Source organism: Stigmatopora nigra, chromosome 9 (assembly GCF_051989575.1).
Source record: "Stigmatopora nigra isolate UIUO_SnigA chromosome 9, RoL_Snig_1.1, whole genome shotgun sequence".
NCBI lineage: Eukaryota > Metazoa > Chordata > Actinopteri > Syngnathiformes > Syngnathidae > Stigmatopora > Stigmatopora nigra.
Genome location: NC_135516.1, coordinates 3,037,168 through 3,056,494, shown reverse-complemented (window position 1 = coordinate 3,056,494; position 19,327 = coordinate 3,037,168). Strand labels below are relative to the sequence as shown.

Below are 19,327 nucleotides of genomic sequence, written 5' to 3'. Positions count from 1 at the left end.
TTCAACCTGTTACAGGTGAAAGACAGACTACACCCTAGACTGGTCGCTAGTCACCCGTAGGGCACACAGACAGACAAAGAAAATGTCCTCACTCACGATCGCAGCGCCACCAGCGGGAATTGAACCTGGACCTTCCCGTGAACCTTTACACCACAAGGCAGCCATTAAACACTGTTCAAAATTGGATTATTTAGACCTGTGATTGGCTGGCAACTAGTTTAAGGTGTATTCTGCCTCCTGTCTGTTATTAGCTGTGTTGAGCTCCAGCACCCTCACGACCCTCATTAGAATAAAGCTGATCAGAATATGAATGAACGAGTATTATTTACATTTGCATTATATTCCAAAACTGTTTTGTTAATTTGCATTACTAATATAACTTTTGTTGTTTCCTTCCAATAATATATACATCTATTTGAAATACATAGACAAATGTTGCCTTAATCTTAAATTCTGGTAATCAAGTTTGTACCCATTTTACAAATCAGCCCATGAAGTCCATCTTAGACTTTGCCTGAATATTGTGAAAAATTATTTGGTGACGCGAAATGACAATGGCATATCAAGAATATAATAAGCAGTCCTTCTTTTGTTTACATTGAGTAGACTGTACATCGGTGAAGTGTAACTTTCATTGTTGCACAAAAAAACATGGCTTGGCTCTTTTTGAGGAGGAAGTGAAGAACTTCGCAGCAGAAAAAAGGGCTCTGATACTAGGTAGTTGTGTGGGAACGTGGAGTGTTTAATCTCGATCGTAAGCTACAGTTCCATTGACACCCCTTTTAGAGAGCTGAGCAGGAAGCAGTTTGAAAGTACCCTTTCTTGTGTCCCAAAGCTCAGCAAACGTAGGCACTGCATCGCTGCATTTATCAGGGTTTTTTCCATTTTGCTGTCAGAGTAGCACTAAATCCCCCTGCCAGCCTCACTTCTATTGGAGACACTGTCTGACGTAACGGTGGTGTGTTAGGATTCTCATACACTGTAAAACCAGTTACTATTTGTGGAGTCTTCCCTGATGCAAATGCACCAAAACACCACATCACTCCATTTCACAAAAAAATAAGGATTCTAGAAACAGCAGTTATTGTACAGTTTGAATTGGACAGATGGCCTATTGTTGTGTCATTAAATGGTGTTATGCAATTTATGTGTGTTATGTTATGCATATATGTTATGAAACCTAGAAATTTCCAGAATACGGGATGAAATAAAGTTCTAACCTAATCTAACCTAACCTAAATTCCAGATTGGTTTGTTGTGGATGTTGAAGGAAATAAATAGTATGGTAGTTATTTATCCTCACTGGGGTTTGTCTTCTACAAGGTTATCTGCTGCGCGATCCCAGCAGCATAAGAATAATGTATGCGGGAATAAGAAATGTGCACTCTAAAGATTAAATAATGAATTACAGATCAACATTTTTTATCCATGCAATTCGTGACAAAAATATAAGTGACTTTGATCCACAGTCCCAAGAGTCATGCAAAATCTGTTACTAACCAAAGCCTAGCAAGTGTCATTGAGATGCTGCATTGTTACAGATCACGTGTTCTTAAATTATGATCAAACAGTGATGCCTGGTTTATTGATTGAATTAACGGAGACTGATGAACATTGGAGAAGGAATGCGCTTGACTCAGTGCCATTCTAGTTTGAAGAAGTGGTCTTTTTTCTGCCTCTGCAGCAGCTTTTATGTTGGGTGTCAGGAGGCTTTAACAAAAGTGCTTGTCAGTTGGTCAGACGCCTTTAGAAACCTCTGGTCCAACATGAAGCAAACACTTTGCAAAAGAGTGCTGGAAGGTTGTTCAGGGGTAAAAGCATCATGTATGAGGAAATGGAATTACACCTTTAATGTTTAAGTGGGAAATCCACCCGTCCATCTTTTAGTGAAAAAGCATTCTACAGGAATATACTAAGCAAAATCACCTCTATGTAATATGTGAAACTAATTCCCACGTTAGGAGTTTAACCATAATGTTGGCTGACAGCCGTTAAGCTGTGAGACTGAAGCAGAGAATTGTATGGATTTTAACTTACATAGTTGACCACAATACGTTCACAGTGGTTTCTTCTGGTTTGCTCAATTTTTTAATTACCCAAAGGACCCAATTATAATTGAATCAAACTTTAGTCCCCGGTAAACTATTAAAAGTGTAACATTGTGACATTCCTAATTGCCATAGAAGTAAGTACACTTTGAAAGTACACAAACTTTGTAGATACACGATGGCCAAAGTTTAAGCAAATGGCCTAAAATGCATAGCCTACACATTACTTGTATTTTTATTTTATTTTTTTAACTTTGCTAAAGCGGCCTGGTGGACGAGTGGTTAGCGTGTCAGCATCACAGTTCCGAGTTGAGGTTTCTATTCTACGTTCTGACATTGTGATGTGTAGTTTGCATTTTCTTCCCATGTTTGCATGGGTTTTCTCTGGATATTGCTCCCACATCCCAAAAACATGTTTGGTAGGGTCGCAAACTCTTTAGATTGCCCCTATGTATGAGTGTGAGCGTTAATGGTTGTCGTTTTCCATGTACCCTGCGATTGACTGGCCACCAATTTAGGGTGTCTCCTGACTGATGCGTCTGGTTGGTGAAGACTCATGTGAGGATAAGTGGTCCGGAAAATGAATGAATCCACTAATTCATAAGATGTTCAACTGTTCGCTGTAGTACATACACAAATATGATTGCCAATATTTTCAAATGAAATTGGTTATTGGTTCTCTTAAACTGAATAGTCGTGAAATGAAAATGATGTTTACATCATATCATCATTTTGTATGTATTTTTTGGAAAGCACTTAGGACAGTAGGATTGAGTCCAGTGAAGCACCTAACCCCACCATGATAAATGAAAACTAAGACTCGCACACACACAAACTGGGTTAATCTTTTGTACCGTTCTGAATTGCGGTAGTCTGCAATATCTGGACACACACAATGGTTTAATTAAATTCCAATTACTGTATTACAAAACATAGCCTTATTGTTTTTGTGAATATGCAGTCAAACTGAACATACTGCAGATACTTTAACTCTGGGATCTTAAACTAACACACTCATGCACAAGATCACGGTGACTCATTTGGATTCTTGATGCAACCCGCTCAATCAGACCTCATTTATCTACACAGCATTTTGATTGGTTAGAACTTGGGCCTGTCAATTGGTCCCGGTGGCCTCATTGCAAGGTACCTATGCAGAATGTTTAGCTGATCAAGGGCAAATTCATTCAGATTGCATACCTAAACACATTTCGCAAAAGAATTGCTTGACACAAAATAAACAGACACACGAATGAGCAAAACACACGCACACACATGCGTGCAACTATTGCTTCAACTTAAGTCATTATTTTGAATGATGTTGCTCTTGTGTGTTTAACCTTAACTGGTCTTTTTTGCATGTTCACTTGGCTCCAACATTAAAAAGACATTGTGAAATATTCATGGTTGGAAAGTATGTGACTTGAATGCCCCCCAGTGGTTGTGGAAAAAAGAAAATTCACTACGGAGCCCTATTGTTGTGTTGAAGTGCAGAAACTCATAACTATTTTCAGTGCAAAAGGGAAATTTATATATTTAAAAGGAAAATGGTGTTAAATGAAAACCATGAAATTAAGTTAGATTGCACCTGCTCTTCTGTCTGTCTTGTGATAGATACATTCAGTAAATCACAAAATGTTGTAGGGGAAAAATCGACTACATTATGTTAGCCCGTTTAAACCATTTCGACCGACTCTTGAGTGCTGTTTGTGACCAGAAATGGTGGTGAAGGGTTTGCAGTATATTCAATATTATTGCTAGGTGCCGCTGAGACTTCCCATATTGCATATTGATCCCACTCTTTGTTTTAATAGGCAAATTAACCGCAAACACTGAACAAAAAAACATTGTGATAAGCTGGGCACTGATAGAGAGGATGTTGTTAGCTAATGTTAGCACTTATGGGCCTGTGGTGGACCTTCGTTTAGTGACATAATTAATTTAGGAAGTTGAATGTGTACAAATATACTAATTAGGTGTTTTTGTATGCATTGATAGTCTTCTATGATAAAGTCAAATTAAGTGTTGTGTTAATATTTATTCTGCAATTATTAATTCTTCCTGCCTCCACTCATTTGTTTGTTCATTTATCCTACGAGCCTGTTTACTTGGTAAAATGGATTGAAGAAATTGTTTCATTATTCATTCTTTTCATTCTTAAGAGGAGATTATTTTCTTCATTTTATTCATTCAAATTTTCTTGAGGGAACTGAATAAAGCTATACAAAACCCATATATTTACACTCCTGCTTAAGCATTCGTCTTGTGATGTTGACGACCTCAAAGTCTCCAAAAGGGAGCTGTGGAAACGTGGGAGTGCATTAATGTTTAGTAGATTTTTCATTCTGCCACCGGAGAAAGGTTTTTTTTTTTCTTCCATTCTGTTCGGTTTTTTCATTCCCTGGTTACTTTATCAGATGACATCATCATCTATCACTTTATATTTTGGGGTATTTGGGGCCTAGTGAAGAATACTACCACATCAATATTGAAAAAAACAATTTTGGCGACCTCCCTTTATGCCCCCTTCTGAAATAAAGGAAGACAGTGTGCTACTAACATTTTATTTCCAACTCCACATACCCATAGGTTTGAAATGTTTATAACTGTGTTACTTACACACTTACACTTACCTACAACTTACACAGACTTTGCCAGTCATGCAGTGATACTCCAAATAATCCCTTATGTTATTTTGTTTATTTAGGCAACTCACCTTCTGAGGAATCAGAAGAGCATGAGAAGGAACCTCGGACTTTGACATATCCTGCATACATTGCTAGCCTGCTGGATGCAGGAGCCAAGCGGATGGCAGCGGGGGTCCGGATGGATTGCACCAGCCAGGGCCAATGCCCTCGTTCATGCCATCTCTGCCATATGAGCCCAAGGGCAGCACAAGGGAGACAGCAGTCCGAGCCTGTCCTATTGCAAATCACCAAGGCAACACCTATTTATGAATTGGTATCCAACAACGAGACATACCAGGTGTGTTGAATTTATTTATTCATTACATTTATTTCTTTGCCTGTTTTGACAGTTGAAACACAAAATTATTTGCATCTGATAGGCAGCCCATCAGGCCACTAGCAAAAAATAACCTTCTGTCACGGAATATTGTTTTCTATGGTTTAAGAATTTAGAACTGAGATTAGATTGCAATGTTTTCTTCCGTTTCTACATTTTTCCTTCTTTGGTTATGAGCTGTGGGACATCATAAAGAACATTTTTCTTTAGTTGCAAATTTGTACATAAAAAACGAAAATCCAAGTTCATCCAATGACATAGTTGTTATTTTTATTTTATTTTAAGAATGATCTAAGAAGGGGTGGCGGCCCGGTGGTCCAAATGGGTAGCGTGTCGGCCTCAAGCTCTGGGGTTCTGGGTTCAAATCCAGGTCGGCCGACCAGTGTGGAGTCTCTCCGGGCCTGCGTGGGTTTTTTTCTAAGGGTAGTCTGGTTTCCTCCAACATTCCAAAGACATTCATGGTAGGCTGATTGGACACTCTAAATTGCCCCTTGGTATGAGTCAGTGTGCATGGTTGTCCTCCTTGTGCCCTGCCATCGATTGGCCAGGCCACCGATGCAGGGTGTCCCCTGCTTCTGGACTGAAGTCAACTGGGATTGCTTCCAGCACCCTCTGAAAATCTAGTGAGAATAAAACGGTTCAGAAATGAATGAATGCATAATCTAAGGACGTCTGTTCATCAGTTTTTCAAGATAAGGCGTTATTCTGCAAATAACAGCCATGCAAAACAAAATGTATCTGATAGTTTTACCCTTGCCCATTATTTTCTCAGACAGTGTCTTTCTACTGGGATGATTGGGCACTTTGCCGAGATATGATCAAGTGCTACAGAAATATGTAACAGGAACTTCCATTCTGAGTTTGATGGTATAATCTTCTAACATCACACCGTGCTGTGTTTTTGTGTCCCAACCTATTGACCAAATCAATATTGTAGATCAATACTGCCATATCTCCTCTAGCAAAAGTCAATGTCAATACAGTGTTGTGTATCCTTCTGGGTGTCAGGAATCAGGATAGGATAGATGCAGTAACTGGCATTAACAAAGGTTAACTGGAGGTTGTTTGTGTTGTGCTGTTGAAAGAATTAAAGCATGAATGAAGTTAATATCCATTACAACAGGGGTGGCCAACCCGCGGCTCGCGAGCCGCATGCGGCTCTTTGCCCGGTTTCATGCGGCTCTTACGTCCATATCAAAGATTGTATTTGTGTTTTATTTGCGTGTGCGCTTCGCTTGAGTTCAATACGGTATTTTCGTCCAATGCGCATGTGCTTGGGATGAAAATACCTCAAAGTTTCCCAGTAGGAGCAAGGTCATTTGAGTAAACGTTTTTAACAGAGTGGGAGAGCTCCCGTGAACCAGAAGCAACAATGAACGGCGTCGCGCACACAAAAAGTATCCCAAAGATCGAGCGTCGGCTGAAAAAGCCACACCCCCTGCGAGGCAGACCAAGGCGAGTGTGCTCAGCCGGGAGCAGCCAATAGGAGAGCGAGGTGTACACCCACGTGGTGGGCGCGCTAGTTAAAAGCCATTCATAATAAATGACAGCTCACAAGGAGCGAATGTTGCGCAAAAATAGGCTCTGATTTTATGACAGAAGTCCCACTAAGTAACATGCATAGTAAAAGAAAAACGCTATTGTAAATTATTATATTTCTGTTTGTGGACTTGGTTGAACTGAGAGTTTGTCTGTGTGAGACAGTGCACACAATGTTCATTGTTGATAATGACTGGCCTGTGCTGTTAGTACTGTAGGAGTCAATTTATGTCATTACTATGCTGGTGTGTGACATTTAAAATAAATCTGTGCAATGTGGCTCTTTGCGGTAACACAGTAAAAAATGTGGCTCTTTGCGGTAACACAGTAAAAAATGTGGCTCTTGGTCTCTGACTGGTTGGCCACCCCTGCATTACAAAATGACTCCTAAAGATTGAACAATCAAAAAAACTCATTTTTTTTTAAACATAACAGCTTGGATGTTTTAGAATAAATCACAGATGTGACACAAAAGTCATACAACTAGGATCTTTTACCATTTTGTTTTTCATAAATAAAAATAAGGAAGTGAATTGATTTATTTGGATCATTGAATCTATTGCAGGATTTACTTTATGTTCCTGCCAATTTGAAGCCATTGTCGCCAAACAGAATGGCTGTAAAATTCTCCGCCTGGTTTTAGCCATAGTACATAGTTAGGATTTATAGAAGCCATTTATTTTCATTCAATCGGTGCACATTTCTTGTCCTGTCTGATTGCCTATGGCACATTGAAGTGACACGGCGGGACTGGTTTGGCGGGAGGATATAAAGTCCGATCCAATAGGAGAGTCCCATTGGATTCTCTCGGGCCCACATACAGGCTCAAAAACGGCCCAGAATCCACATATCATTTTTAGTAAGGTTTTGACATCGATTTAAAAAGAGAAATGTAACCAACTCCCTTCATAGCTGAACTGTAGTGTGTATTTTCACCTTCAAGGTTCAAAAGGATGTTCCTTAAATTTCTTGTCACAGATATTGTAATAGACCTTGAGAAGATTTTAATTCTGAAGAAAGCCCACTCCAAATCACAACGTCAATAACCTTTCAAGCAAACAGGGTACCTAAGGCCATCACATAAGACTTAGTGTACAATAAATATAGCATTAGTTTTAACAGCTTGCACATATAATGAACCTTTACATTGCCAAAATATATAACTGTAATTTTGGCACTATTGCGCCCACCTAACGATAAGCCACAATGCCCATATTTCAGAAAAAAATCCATAACCATGCCACACCTGACTACAATGCATGTGCCGGCATCTCAATATGCATATTTGCTTAAAGAAATGTTACACGGTGGCATTTCATTGATCAAAATAAATGTCTCAACCAATTTTCCCTCTAAGCTGCGCATGTGCGCAATTGCGCACCACTCTCCTCTTCTCTGCGCAGCAACAATCATATGGCACACACAAAATAAAATCCATTTTTTTTCTCCTTTCTCCATGATGACGCCGTTTACGCGGCAGCCAGTGACAGTAGCTATGACCACTCTTATGTTTTTCGTGTTTTACAGCCCTTCTATCTTTTTTATTACATTTTAATATTTCTTAATACATTCCTTTTTACTTTACTGTGTAAATAAAAGAACAAGCGGTGAAATAAGGTGAGAACTGTCTAAATCTACTGTGTGGTTGTGTGGGTGCGTGTGTGCGTGTGTGCGTGTGTCTAGTGTGTGTGATCGTTTGTCTTCAACCTACACAATCGACTATAAATGGAAATTAACCCCCGGCTACAATCTTACATATATATGTTCTTTAACATGGATATAAATATGTTCATTAATATGTGCCATCCCTTATTGAATAAATCAAAGCAAAATCATGGAACTATATTGCATATAGATGGAAACTTTCTGAAGTTACACGTTCAGCAGAAAGGTAATTTGAACGAGAATGAGAAGTGAGAAAGACAGATGTGTAAAATACGGTAAAATTTCTGTTTGATTTTGCATTTATGAAGATGTTTTATTCATAGATATTTTTTCATTCATTTTCTGAACCGCTTTATCCACTTTATCAATCCTATCCCTGATCTGACTTTAGGCCAGGGGAGGGGAACACCTTGTATCAGTGGCCATCCGATCGCAGGGCACAAGGAGATGGACAGCCATGCACACCCAGACCCATACCTAAGGGCAATTTTAGAGTGTCCAATCAGCCTACAATGCATCTTTTTGGGATGTGGGAGGAAAATGGAATACTAAGAGAAAACACACGCCGGCCCAAGGAGATTATGCAAGTTCAACACAGGTGGACTGACCTGGATTTGAACCCAGGACCCCAGAGCTGTGAGGCCAACGCGCGAATCACTCATTCGCCAGGCCGCCCACTCATAGATATTAATCATTACATTTTATTATTACTAAATCTAAATAAACTAAACCAAATCTTCTCTTTCCATGGTAAGTTAACTGGTAAATTTAGGGTTAAAAACATGCTCTGTTGGCTGAATGATCACTTAAAATTGTCCCTAGGTAAGAGTGTCTGAGATGAAATAATTGGGAGATGAACAAAGAATATTTCTATTGGATTTTCAGTAGTAGCACTAATTATCTTCTCGTGACAATAAATTGAAATTCCCTTGGAAAAAGCTTGCATTCTCACAAACAGAGTATTCGGCACACTAACACAAAGTTAAGAATGCATTTATGGAATCTGGTCACATTGCAATCATGATGCGCTCGCCCGTCCACTGGAATTATTTTTTTTAGTTTTTTTGCAAAAAAATAACTAAAAAACAAAACACTAAGTTCTTTCGCCCAAAAATCCACAAGTAAGATGTTTTAATATGATAATCCTGTGCTTTTAAATGATGAGAAGCAAGTGGTGGTTTATAGTCCAAAAAGTATGCTTATTACAGATGATATCTAATACTCGGCATTGTCTTTACAAATGTTATTGTTTTAAATTCAACCTTCCATTTATGCGTTTATTCATACGTTTTTTGTTCTCGTTTTCGCCTGCTTTTTTGCAGGCTCTTCAAGAGGCAATGATGAGCATGCTGTGGTGTTCAGCGAGGGGTGACGTGATTGATGATTGGTGCCGGTGTGATTCCAGCGCTTTTGGTGCTGATGGACTCCCTACTTGTGCACCACTTCCCCAACCAATGTATGCAAACAATACCAGTTGTAGTACTAATTCCAATCTACTAAAACATACTACTACTAAATTACTTCACTATTTAATTTCACATGTACAAGATGAGTAAAGTTTAATCTTATCTAACCTATTTATTTCCTCAATTGTACTACAGTATGGACACATTCCATATTGTGTTAGATAAACATGGAATAGTATCAGAAAATATCAATTCCTTTTTTTCATGTTTGGTTGAACAAAAATGCTATTCCAGAAATGATTGCAAAACGGCTGCGAGACTTGTACTCCAACATTGCCAGCCTAATTCAGATGCGGTCAGATTCACAAATTTTATTTCCCCCCTACCTCCTTTATACCCAGACAGAAGTATTGCATTCCATTATGCATGACAGCAATCTGATATTTTCCTTTGATATCTCACGCTCAAATAAAGCTAGACTAATCATTTAAATGAGCTATTTTATTTCAAGTTGGGAGCCTAGTGGTGGTAGTGGTGGGGGGTCTACTCCTGATGAGTTACTAACATAAAGCTGCAGGAGCTGTCTCCAAGTGGAGAAATAGAAGCATTCCTCTCAATTTTCAAAGGTTGTTCTTTTGTCAGCAACTATCACTATGAAGTCCTTACGTTTTTGTTGTTGTTCTTGTTGCCAGGTTGAAACTGTCCTATACTTATGAGCCAAGTAGCTCATTGCTTATCATGGAATGGAACCACACAGAACCGCCTATTGGTGTGAGGGTCATTGATTATCTCATTAGCCAGGAGAAGGTGACTGACAGGACTGACCATTCGAAGATTGAGACAGGTATTTTTTACTTTCACCAAGTTTCCAATACATTTTTAAAGAGGATATTACTACTAAAGCATATGGGAGTTTATAATTGAGCTCAGTTCGCTGTATAAATGTATAAGTTATGAGGAGATTTAAGTATATTACTTATCCACACCCTTATCCTTTCTGAAAACTACACAATCATTCACTTATAATTCTGAATTCAATTAAAATCATCAAAATGGGTATATTTTCACTTCGTTAATGGTTGAATATATGTAGTTTACCAGATTTTTGCTTTATTAAAGTTCCATCAGCATAGCATAGGCAGTTAGTAGATACATAATACTTTAGATTCAGGCAATGTGGCAAAAAGAAAATTTTCCAAACTTTTAAACAGGATTGTACACAAATAATGCGTTTTCGTTGAATACATGATCTTGTGTGGGTGACCTTGAACTTTTGAACAGTAGTGCTGATGTATAAAACATGAATATTTATGTGTGCAAAGCATGGCATACATCTAGAAAATGCATACATTCCGACTTTCACAAACAAAAACAACTTTATTTCACCTAAGTGCCCTTTGGCACAGAGTTAACTAAAACCACCAACCACTGAACTGCATTGTATCAAGACGAGAATGTCATGGCACCGCTCATTCTTTTAGAATGAATTATTTATTACAACAGGAAGGGATGAATTTATGCGTCTTTTACATTGTCAGGCCTGGTATAACTTTACATGACACTCTTAAAAATAAATTGAGTCTTGCTTCAAAGACATCACCTTGTGCAACTGTTTGAACAGTCTAAAATGTTTTTGCTGATGTTTCTGTTTGTTTATTTTCATGTAGTATTTATTTTACAATTTTAGCAGCATTTTCAGAGGCATGAAATATTTCAAGCTGTGATGACTTGTATAGTCTTTTGTACAAGCAAGAAAATCCTTGAAAAGCCATTTATAATTTGATAGTACCTTTTTCTAGTTCTGCTTTATAAGCTGCACACAGTTTGTGTAGCACTTTATATGCCGACCACAGTCTCCTACTCTGAGCATATATTGTGCCCATTAGTGCTTTAATGTTTGACTGCCAAAGAGAAGAGTATATCATTTAATTTTGGCCCATTAAACAGAATAAGGTGATTGCTTGTAACTTCCCTTCCTTTTCATCTCAGAGTACCACACAGCTGGAAGATAAAAGTTAAATCTGAGATATAATTGTCCAGTCCATCAACTTAAATCATAGTTTCCTTAGTTATTATAAATATACTGCATATGCTTATTCTATATTCTGACCCTTTTTAAAAAATGGGCTAAGTCATTTTCGAAAAAAACAAATCGTTGTTTGTGAATTTAAAAAACATTATCGATTGTTTAATTTTTTGTGTTACCAGAAAAACGATGATTATTTTTCATAAGCCATCAATATAAACATGTACAAATATTACATTTAAATATCACATTCAAGGAAATGTATATATGTCCATGAGATTGCTGAAGGCGTAGTAGACCTGTTTGTCCACATCTGTACAGAAAAACAAAAAAAGTCATCATTGCCTGCAAATCTATCGGCTGTGTATTAAATTAAATTATTTGATAAATTAACCTGATTTGATGAAATATTACTGTTATATATTATAATGTCGGTTTGGTGAGTCTAATTCTAGAAGATTCTTCTTATGTAGATTAAAGTTTTAAAAATCCCCCACAATTTTGTAGTTTTTAAAGAATCCACAAGATGGTGGTCATTAATAACAATATTAAGCATTCATATTGGTCTCTCCATTTACTTCTACTACTTTTGACATGAAAACTTCATGTCACAAGTAGTAAAAGTAACAACTTTTACTACTTTTGACATGGAACCCTCATGTCACAAGTAGCAAAAGTAAATGGCCCGGTATATGAGTGGTTAGCCCGTCAGCCTCACAGTTCTGAGATTGAGGGTTCAATCCCAGATTCAGACACTCCTGTGTAGAGTTTGCATGTTCTCCCGGAGATTGCGTGGGTTTTCTCTAGATACTCGGTTTCCTTCCAGATCCCAACGACATGCTTGGTAGGCTGGTTCGAAACTCTAAATTTCCCTTGGATGTGAGCATGGTTGGTTGTCCGTCTCTTTGTGATCTGCAATTGCCTGGCTACCAATTTAGGGTGTCCTCCGCCTGGTGCTCTTAGTTAGCCCCCCGTGAGCCTTGTGAGGATGAGAGGTATGGATAATGAATGAACGAATATGAATAACAAGGGATTCAGAAATATTCAAGCACGTTTGGTTTGCGTTTGTTGAAAGATTTTTGGGCTCATTATATTGTAGTTCTGACGATTTGAGCTTTCATTCCGTTAATTGGGCAGTGAAGCCTCAACTCAAAACCTACAGTAGAAGATGATTGATTACTTTTGGTGAACACAATGGTGGCTGGTCATGGATGTCGGCAAGAGGGGAGCGAAGAAGGGTAAACAGACCACCAAGGAAGTGTGATCGACAGAGCAAAAGAATCAAAGACAGGCACATGATTTTAAAAAAAAAAACTGAAAGCAGACTGAACAGTGTGGTTTTGATTTCAGCTGCCTTTCATCTCTGAGAATTCGAGTTGCGTGAACCAATGGACATTTCTGCAAGTTCTCCCAAGCTGTGTTTCATTTTTCAACATTTTTGCTGTTTTTCTCAAGCTTCCTCCAATCTCTGCTCCCCCTGTCTAGTTTTTAAACTGTTTTGATTTTTCACCCTCTTACTAAACTCTGTTTCTTCCAACATAGTGTTTTCTCAAAATGTTCTCTTCCACTCTCCTCTGATTGTTTTCTTTAAGGATAAATAGAAGGAGTACTTCAAAGTCCTCAATAAAAAGATGCATGATATACCATCAGTTGTCCATCGAAACTGAATATAATGGCTTGTATTTAAGCAGAACGGCATAATAGTTTAATCAACTAATGAAATAGCACTAATGATTGATGCATTTCAATATCGTTCACCCAACTTTAATGGCACTTTAATAAGAAAACTCTAGTCAAATGACAAGGAAATCAATCATAAAGACTGGGTAATTTCAGCTGCCTGACATCATTGGATACTGCCACTGTGGTACTTTAGAATGGAATGAACTTTATGAGTTTGTTCTGCAGTTGAAATTAATGTTCCTCCTAAATCTACTGTTTTGACCTCTTTTCAATTTAGACTTCTAACAGATTAACTGAGTAGCCTGGTGTAAAAGAAGGAAAAGAACATGGTAGACCCTCTTTTCGTACACAGTGCCCTGAAACGCCGCATCTATCAAAGTGTCAGGTTTCTAGAAAATTCAATTTTAGTGATATAATTCCTTCAAGAAACAAATTTTGATGTAATATTTATATATTTTTTTTCTAAAATTCCCTCCCACAGTTCATTTCTATTATAACATGATTTCCATCTACACGATCCTTTCTGGTTTGTGTACTTCTATTTAATCACTGATTGTTTTTTTTAAACAGAAATGAATCATTTAGGATTAGTGCATATTAGAAACTCACGACCAATGTTCCCTCTAATTTTTTGTTTGTCTGGGCAGAAAGACAACCTCCCTGAGCAACATCATCATTGCTCGCTATGGGCACACACCAGTATCACACCTGCCAGAAGCACGTGCATGTCTACTACACGTAAATGATTTAGTAATAATGAAATATAATGATTAATATCTATGAAAGGGCGGCCCTGCGGATGAGTGGTTCGCGCGTCGGCTCTAGGGTCTTGGGTTCAAATCCAGGTCGGTCCACCCATGTTGAATTTGCATATTCTTCCTGGGCCTGCGTGGGTTTTCTCCACCCCCGCGATTGATAAAGCGGTTCAGAGAATAAAGTAAAAAAAGTAAAGAGAATAAAGTAAAGTAAAAAGAATGTATTAAGAAATATTAAAATGTAGAAGGGCTGTAAAACACGAAAAACATACGAGTGGACAGAGCAACTGCCACTGGCTGCCGCGTGAATGGCGCCAAGGGGAAAAAAATAAGGTAGGATTTTATTTTGTGTGCTCTATATGATTGCTGTGCGTGGAGAAGACGAGAGTAGTGCGCAACTGCGCACGCGCGCAACTTAGCGGGAACATTGTTCTTGACGCAATAGCAATTTCTTCTAGGAGCCCCACGGTTTCAATTTGACATTTATTTGTCAAATCCATGCTTTCTTCTATTAAAAATCCCGAATTACATGAAAACTGAAGAGATTTGCAGAGCTGCCAACCTCCAACGACCCCATTTCAGGAGTACCCTTCTCGCATTTCCAGAGTTTATCTGGAGTGAATGCGATTCACCTAAAATCGATATGCGCTCAGGTCGCACAAAGTGAATCATTCGTCAGAACTTGTAACTCGGAGGATCCATAATGCACTCGTGTCACCAAATTCTTCCGGTTTACAGTGCAGTTGAATATATATGATAGAAGCTATAGCAATGGTGTGAATTTGGAGGCTTTTAAATTGGAAATTTGGTACTTTTCTGAGATGGTTGTTTCAAAAGAAAATGGGGGGGGTGCGGATATTAGGGAAGTTGTCTGGAATTCTGGAGTTTGCGTTGCATTTCCGGGTAAACTCCTGAAATTCCGGAGTTGTTGCCAGCTTTGGATTTGTTTTGTTTTGGGACTAATCTGCTTCTTTGTGGAAGACAGCCAGCCTTAACAAGCTTCAGGCAAATAAGGTGAGATCCTAGTGTAAGTGTTCGCACTTACACTAATACCTGATAGATCTCTGTGAATGTAAATGTCTACAATGTTAAATTTTGGACTACAAGGGCCTGGCATCCACTAATTTATCTCAGAAACTACATCATGTAAAAAGATAATTATTTGTTTTTACACGGATCAGGTCCCAATTGGCCTAGATATAAAAGAGAAAATAAAAAATGCATGCCTTGAAAGAGTCTGGGTCTTAGGAGGTTAAGTCAAGGGAGACCAGTTGTTCGTTTACCCAGCGTTGCTCTAAAAACAAACATCCTGAGGCATGAGCAAAGCATTGAGGCGATACTTTTGATTGACGAGTGAGCTGAAGATGGCTTTAGGGTGAACGGAAAACAAAACAATACCAAAGCATGTTTTTTTTCATATGCATAGGCCTACAATTTATGTAGTGAAAGGGTGAGCTTTGAAGCAAATAATGCTTTTTCATGCACATGAATGATGAATATCAGGCAATCAACAGATGTCGGCAGTTTAGTATGAGGTGAATATCTATTGGCATCAATAGAGTAGTAATGTATCAGTAAAACTGTACAGTAAACGGTATAAATAGTATAGTCATTGCGTAAAATTTCCTCATTGGGGTCATTGGCGTGCTGGAGCCCATCCTAGCTGACTATGAGCAGTAGGCGGTATATACATTGTATAGTATGTGCATTCATTGTAAATCTGTGTGTGTACCAAAAGAAGTGAAGCAGAATGGTGTCTCACTAGTTTTGAAAACAGAATTATAAACCAACACGTTCCAGGTAAACAGTCCCTTGATTCAATTACAACTAGACTTTTTTTTTCCTTTACTTAACCTGCATTCACAGCGATGTGGTGATTGTTGTTTCATCGCTGAGTAAAAAAAGAAAATAATAATAATTTCACTGGCACTTTCAACTACAGTCCAGAGGTCGCCAAGGTCTTTCTCAATAACCACTCAATGAGCCTTCAGCAATTTCATGGTTCATCACAGTCTCACAAAGGTTTGACTCTATCAAAAACAGTCTCTTGATGATTGCCTTGTAAAGTGATCTTTCAAAGAACCCACAGCACGTCACCCATCTTTGAGTAAACGCCAAGCCGAATTAGCAGCAGCAAATAGTAGTTGTCAGACCCAGTTTGCCATCTGTATAGTTAATAAGTTCTTTGTTTACTTCTTGTCAAATGTTATTATTTTGTCTTAAAGAGTAATGAGGTAATGTAATGAATGCAGCATGCCGTAGTAATGTGAGAGCTACATCTCTCCAGGGAACATAGTACTATAGAATGCCTTTGATTCCACAACAAATAAACAATGGACTGCGAACAGGAAAGGCTTTTGAAGGCCTTTGGGAGCTTGTTGAGAAATCAGGCCACATTTGAATCGATCAATTTTCTTAGACTTCCTTTACACAGTACGAAGTCCGTGCTGTGTAAAAGGGCCCCTAGAAAAAGTTTCACTTCTCAGCTAGCTATACGGGAAGGCTTAGTTCATACAGTTAATGACCACTCTGTGTGTGTGTGTTTTCTTCTGTAAATTACATTGAGTGCCCATAAGCATCTTTACAGAATATAAATTGCTTAATGGCTGGGGTCCCCTGTTTGTTGCTCATAGTTGGCTGGGATAGGCTCCAGCACTCCCCATGACCCTTGTGAGGATAAGCAGTACAAGAAATAAATGAATGAAGTATATTGTCAAGCAGAATTCTGTTTGTTTTACATTCTGCTCACAACTTTTGGTGAAGCAGCTATAGAACGGCATTTGAAAAAGTTAATTTCCAAATTAAATGTATATTACATGCATTAGTGAGATGCTTCTACAAATTTACTGAAACAAGAAACTCTTCCACGCGGTAGATTCATCTCATCTCATTTTCTGAAATGCTTCATCCTCATTCGGGTGCTGGAGCCTATCCCAGCTGACTCCGGGCCACAGGCGGGGGCCACCCTGAATTGGTGGCCAATCGCAGCACATGAGGAGACAAACAACCATTCACGCTCGTTTTCATACCTAGGGGCAAGTTAGAGTGCCCAATCCGCCTACCATGCATGTCTTTGGAATATGGGAGGAAACCGGAGTACCCGGAGATAATGCAAATTCCGCACAGGTGGATCGACCTGGATTTGAACTCAGGACCCCTACTACGAGGCTGACGCGCTAACCACCTCAGCTGCCGGGCCACCCGGCATGATTCTAATTGAATTGTTAATCTAATCCATAGTTGCCCACAAGAACACAGATTTTCAGGAATATATTGGTCGTATATGAATTCATGTTTCAGAAAATACAGTAAAATTTAACTTGAACAGATATTCTTGTGTTACTAAGCCCGTTGTTTAATGGTTTGCTTTTTTGTCTTAGGCACAGAGATTTTAAACCAATATAGTGTATCAAAAACAACAAAAATTATATTGAGACAATAAACTTTTTATATTGGCTGAGAAGAATATTTTTTAAAGCTTGATTCCAATAGACTTCATTGTGAAAATGTTGTTTGTTGCCAGTCATTTAATACTTTCGAGCATCAGTATTTGAGTCCAGTGTGTTTTGGATTATAACTACTGTTTGGGTTGGGTTTCACTTGACAAGCAAAGAAAAAAAAAAGAAAACTTGAATCAGCTCGGCAAGATCTGCTTCATCTGTATAATTTCACTTGCGTGCCTGGTGCAATTGATGGAAAGCCAAATACTTCAGAAACATTTTAAATAGCTGTCAGTGTGTTGTGCCCATATGAGAGGAATGCAAATGTGAGACAAACAGAAAAATATGTCGACTATACGTGGAGAGGACAGACACAAATTACCTTTAATTCTTGTATAAATCCAATTCTGTCACTATAAGATACCTATGAAACTCCTATACTTTCTAGATTATGAGTTTTTGTGCAATTAACTTAATATGCATTATTATTTAAAGTGGTATATTAAAAATAAGATGTTCTTTAGAACCGATAGCTAAAATTATGAAGTAATAGTACAATTAATTTATATCCAGGTCCATAATCGTCATACGCAGCTGAGGGTATGATGACTACTTGGCTTTTTGTCAAGTCAATGATGACGACAATGCCTATGTCTGATTAGAATTAATGGCCCCGATAATATGACCAGTATTGTTGTGAAAAGGAGGTTATCAAAATAATTTGTAATTGTCAACATGAAAGGGATCAACAATGTTGTTAGTGGTTTTTATGTTTCCCAAAATTCCTCCTTGCTCTTTGTTTTGGTAGTTTGTCATGTAAATGTTTCTACCTATACATGAACTATAATATTGTTCATTGCAACCAATGTGATTTTCCATAGTCTCACAACTCAGCAATCAACATTTTCTATTCAATAGTAGAAAAGCATCTCTTAAATACATATTCTGCTGCAGAAACAGATTCATATTTAATGCAACCATCCTTTTCATTTCAAAGAAGGGGGAAAAGATTTGACTTTAAGGGTCAACAGGCACACACGCACATTGCCTGCATAACTAAACTGTCAAAAGCAGGCACAACTTCAAAAGGTGAGAGATCCCATAACTTCCATAAATCTGTCTCCTGGCAATACTTTATTTTCCAACCAATCAGACTTGAAGAATGCACAGGGTAAACATCTCCAGCTGAAGGACAAGTAAAACAGTCTCAACTTCATGTTTCTGTGAATTGCTATTAACCTTTACATTGAAAGAGCTTTTCCATGGAATATTGGCCTGAAAAAATATTTCTCAGACAATGTCTTTATTCATTCGTATAGCCCATTTGTCGAGTATATAGTTTTAGAATCTATTTTATATACGTGTCAATCCATTTAATAGTCAGTCTCTTCCATTTGTTTGACCTTTGCATGGAATATTTCATTCTTGACAACAGGTGGTTGCACTTGGGGACACATTTTCCTTTCAAATTACTGCCTAAAAGTGGAGAAATAAAATATTCACGCTCATATAATAACATTACCTTAGGACTCAATTGATTGTTATTCAATATTTTTCATTTTCATTCTTTGCCCTTAATCTCTGTTAAAACCATAAAGCTGTTTGGAATGGCAAGCAGCTTGTACAAAAGAATCAGTAGAATCGGTTTCATGCCAACAACAATAAATTTGAAAAGTCGATTTAATGTCACATTTTTACTACCAGATCTAACTACTATATTTCCAGCCGGACCCTTTTATGT

The 19,327-nt window shown here is 38.1% G+C and overlaps 1 protein-coding gene across 8 annotated transcripts in view; it reads left to right on the top strand.

Moving 5' to 3' along the window:
- The window catches only part of astn1 (astrotactin 1), a 199,055-nt gene that overhangs the window by 162,479 nt on the left and 17,249 nt on the right, over positions 1 to 19,327 (top strand). For all 8 annotated transcript variants that reach the window (XM_077724197.1, XM_077724196.1, XM_077724192.1 and 5 more), the window contains 3 exons: positions 4,756 to 5,033; positions 9,599 to 9,732; positions 10,375 to 10,526. In XM_077724197.1, coding sequence (XP_077580323.1) covers positions 4,756 to 5,033; positions 9,599 to 9,732; positions 10,375 to 10,526 — 564 coding nt within the window. The remainder of the gene's footprint in view (positions 1 to 4,755; positions 5,034 to 9,598; positions 9,733 to 10,374; positions 10,527 to 19,327) is intronic.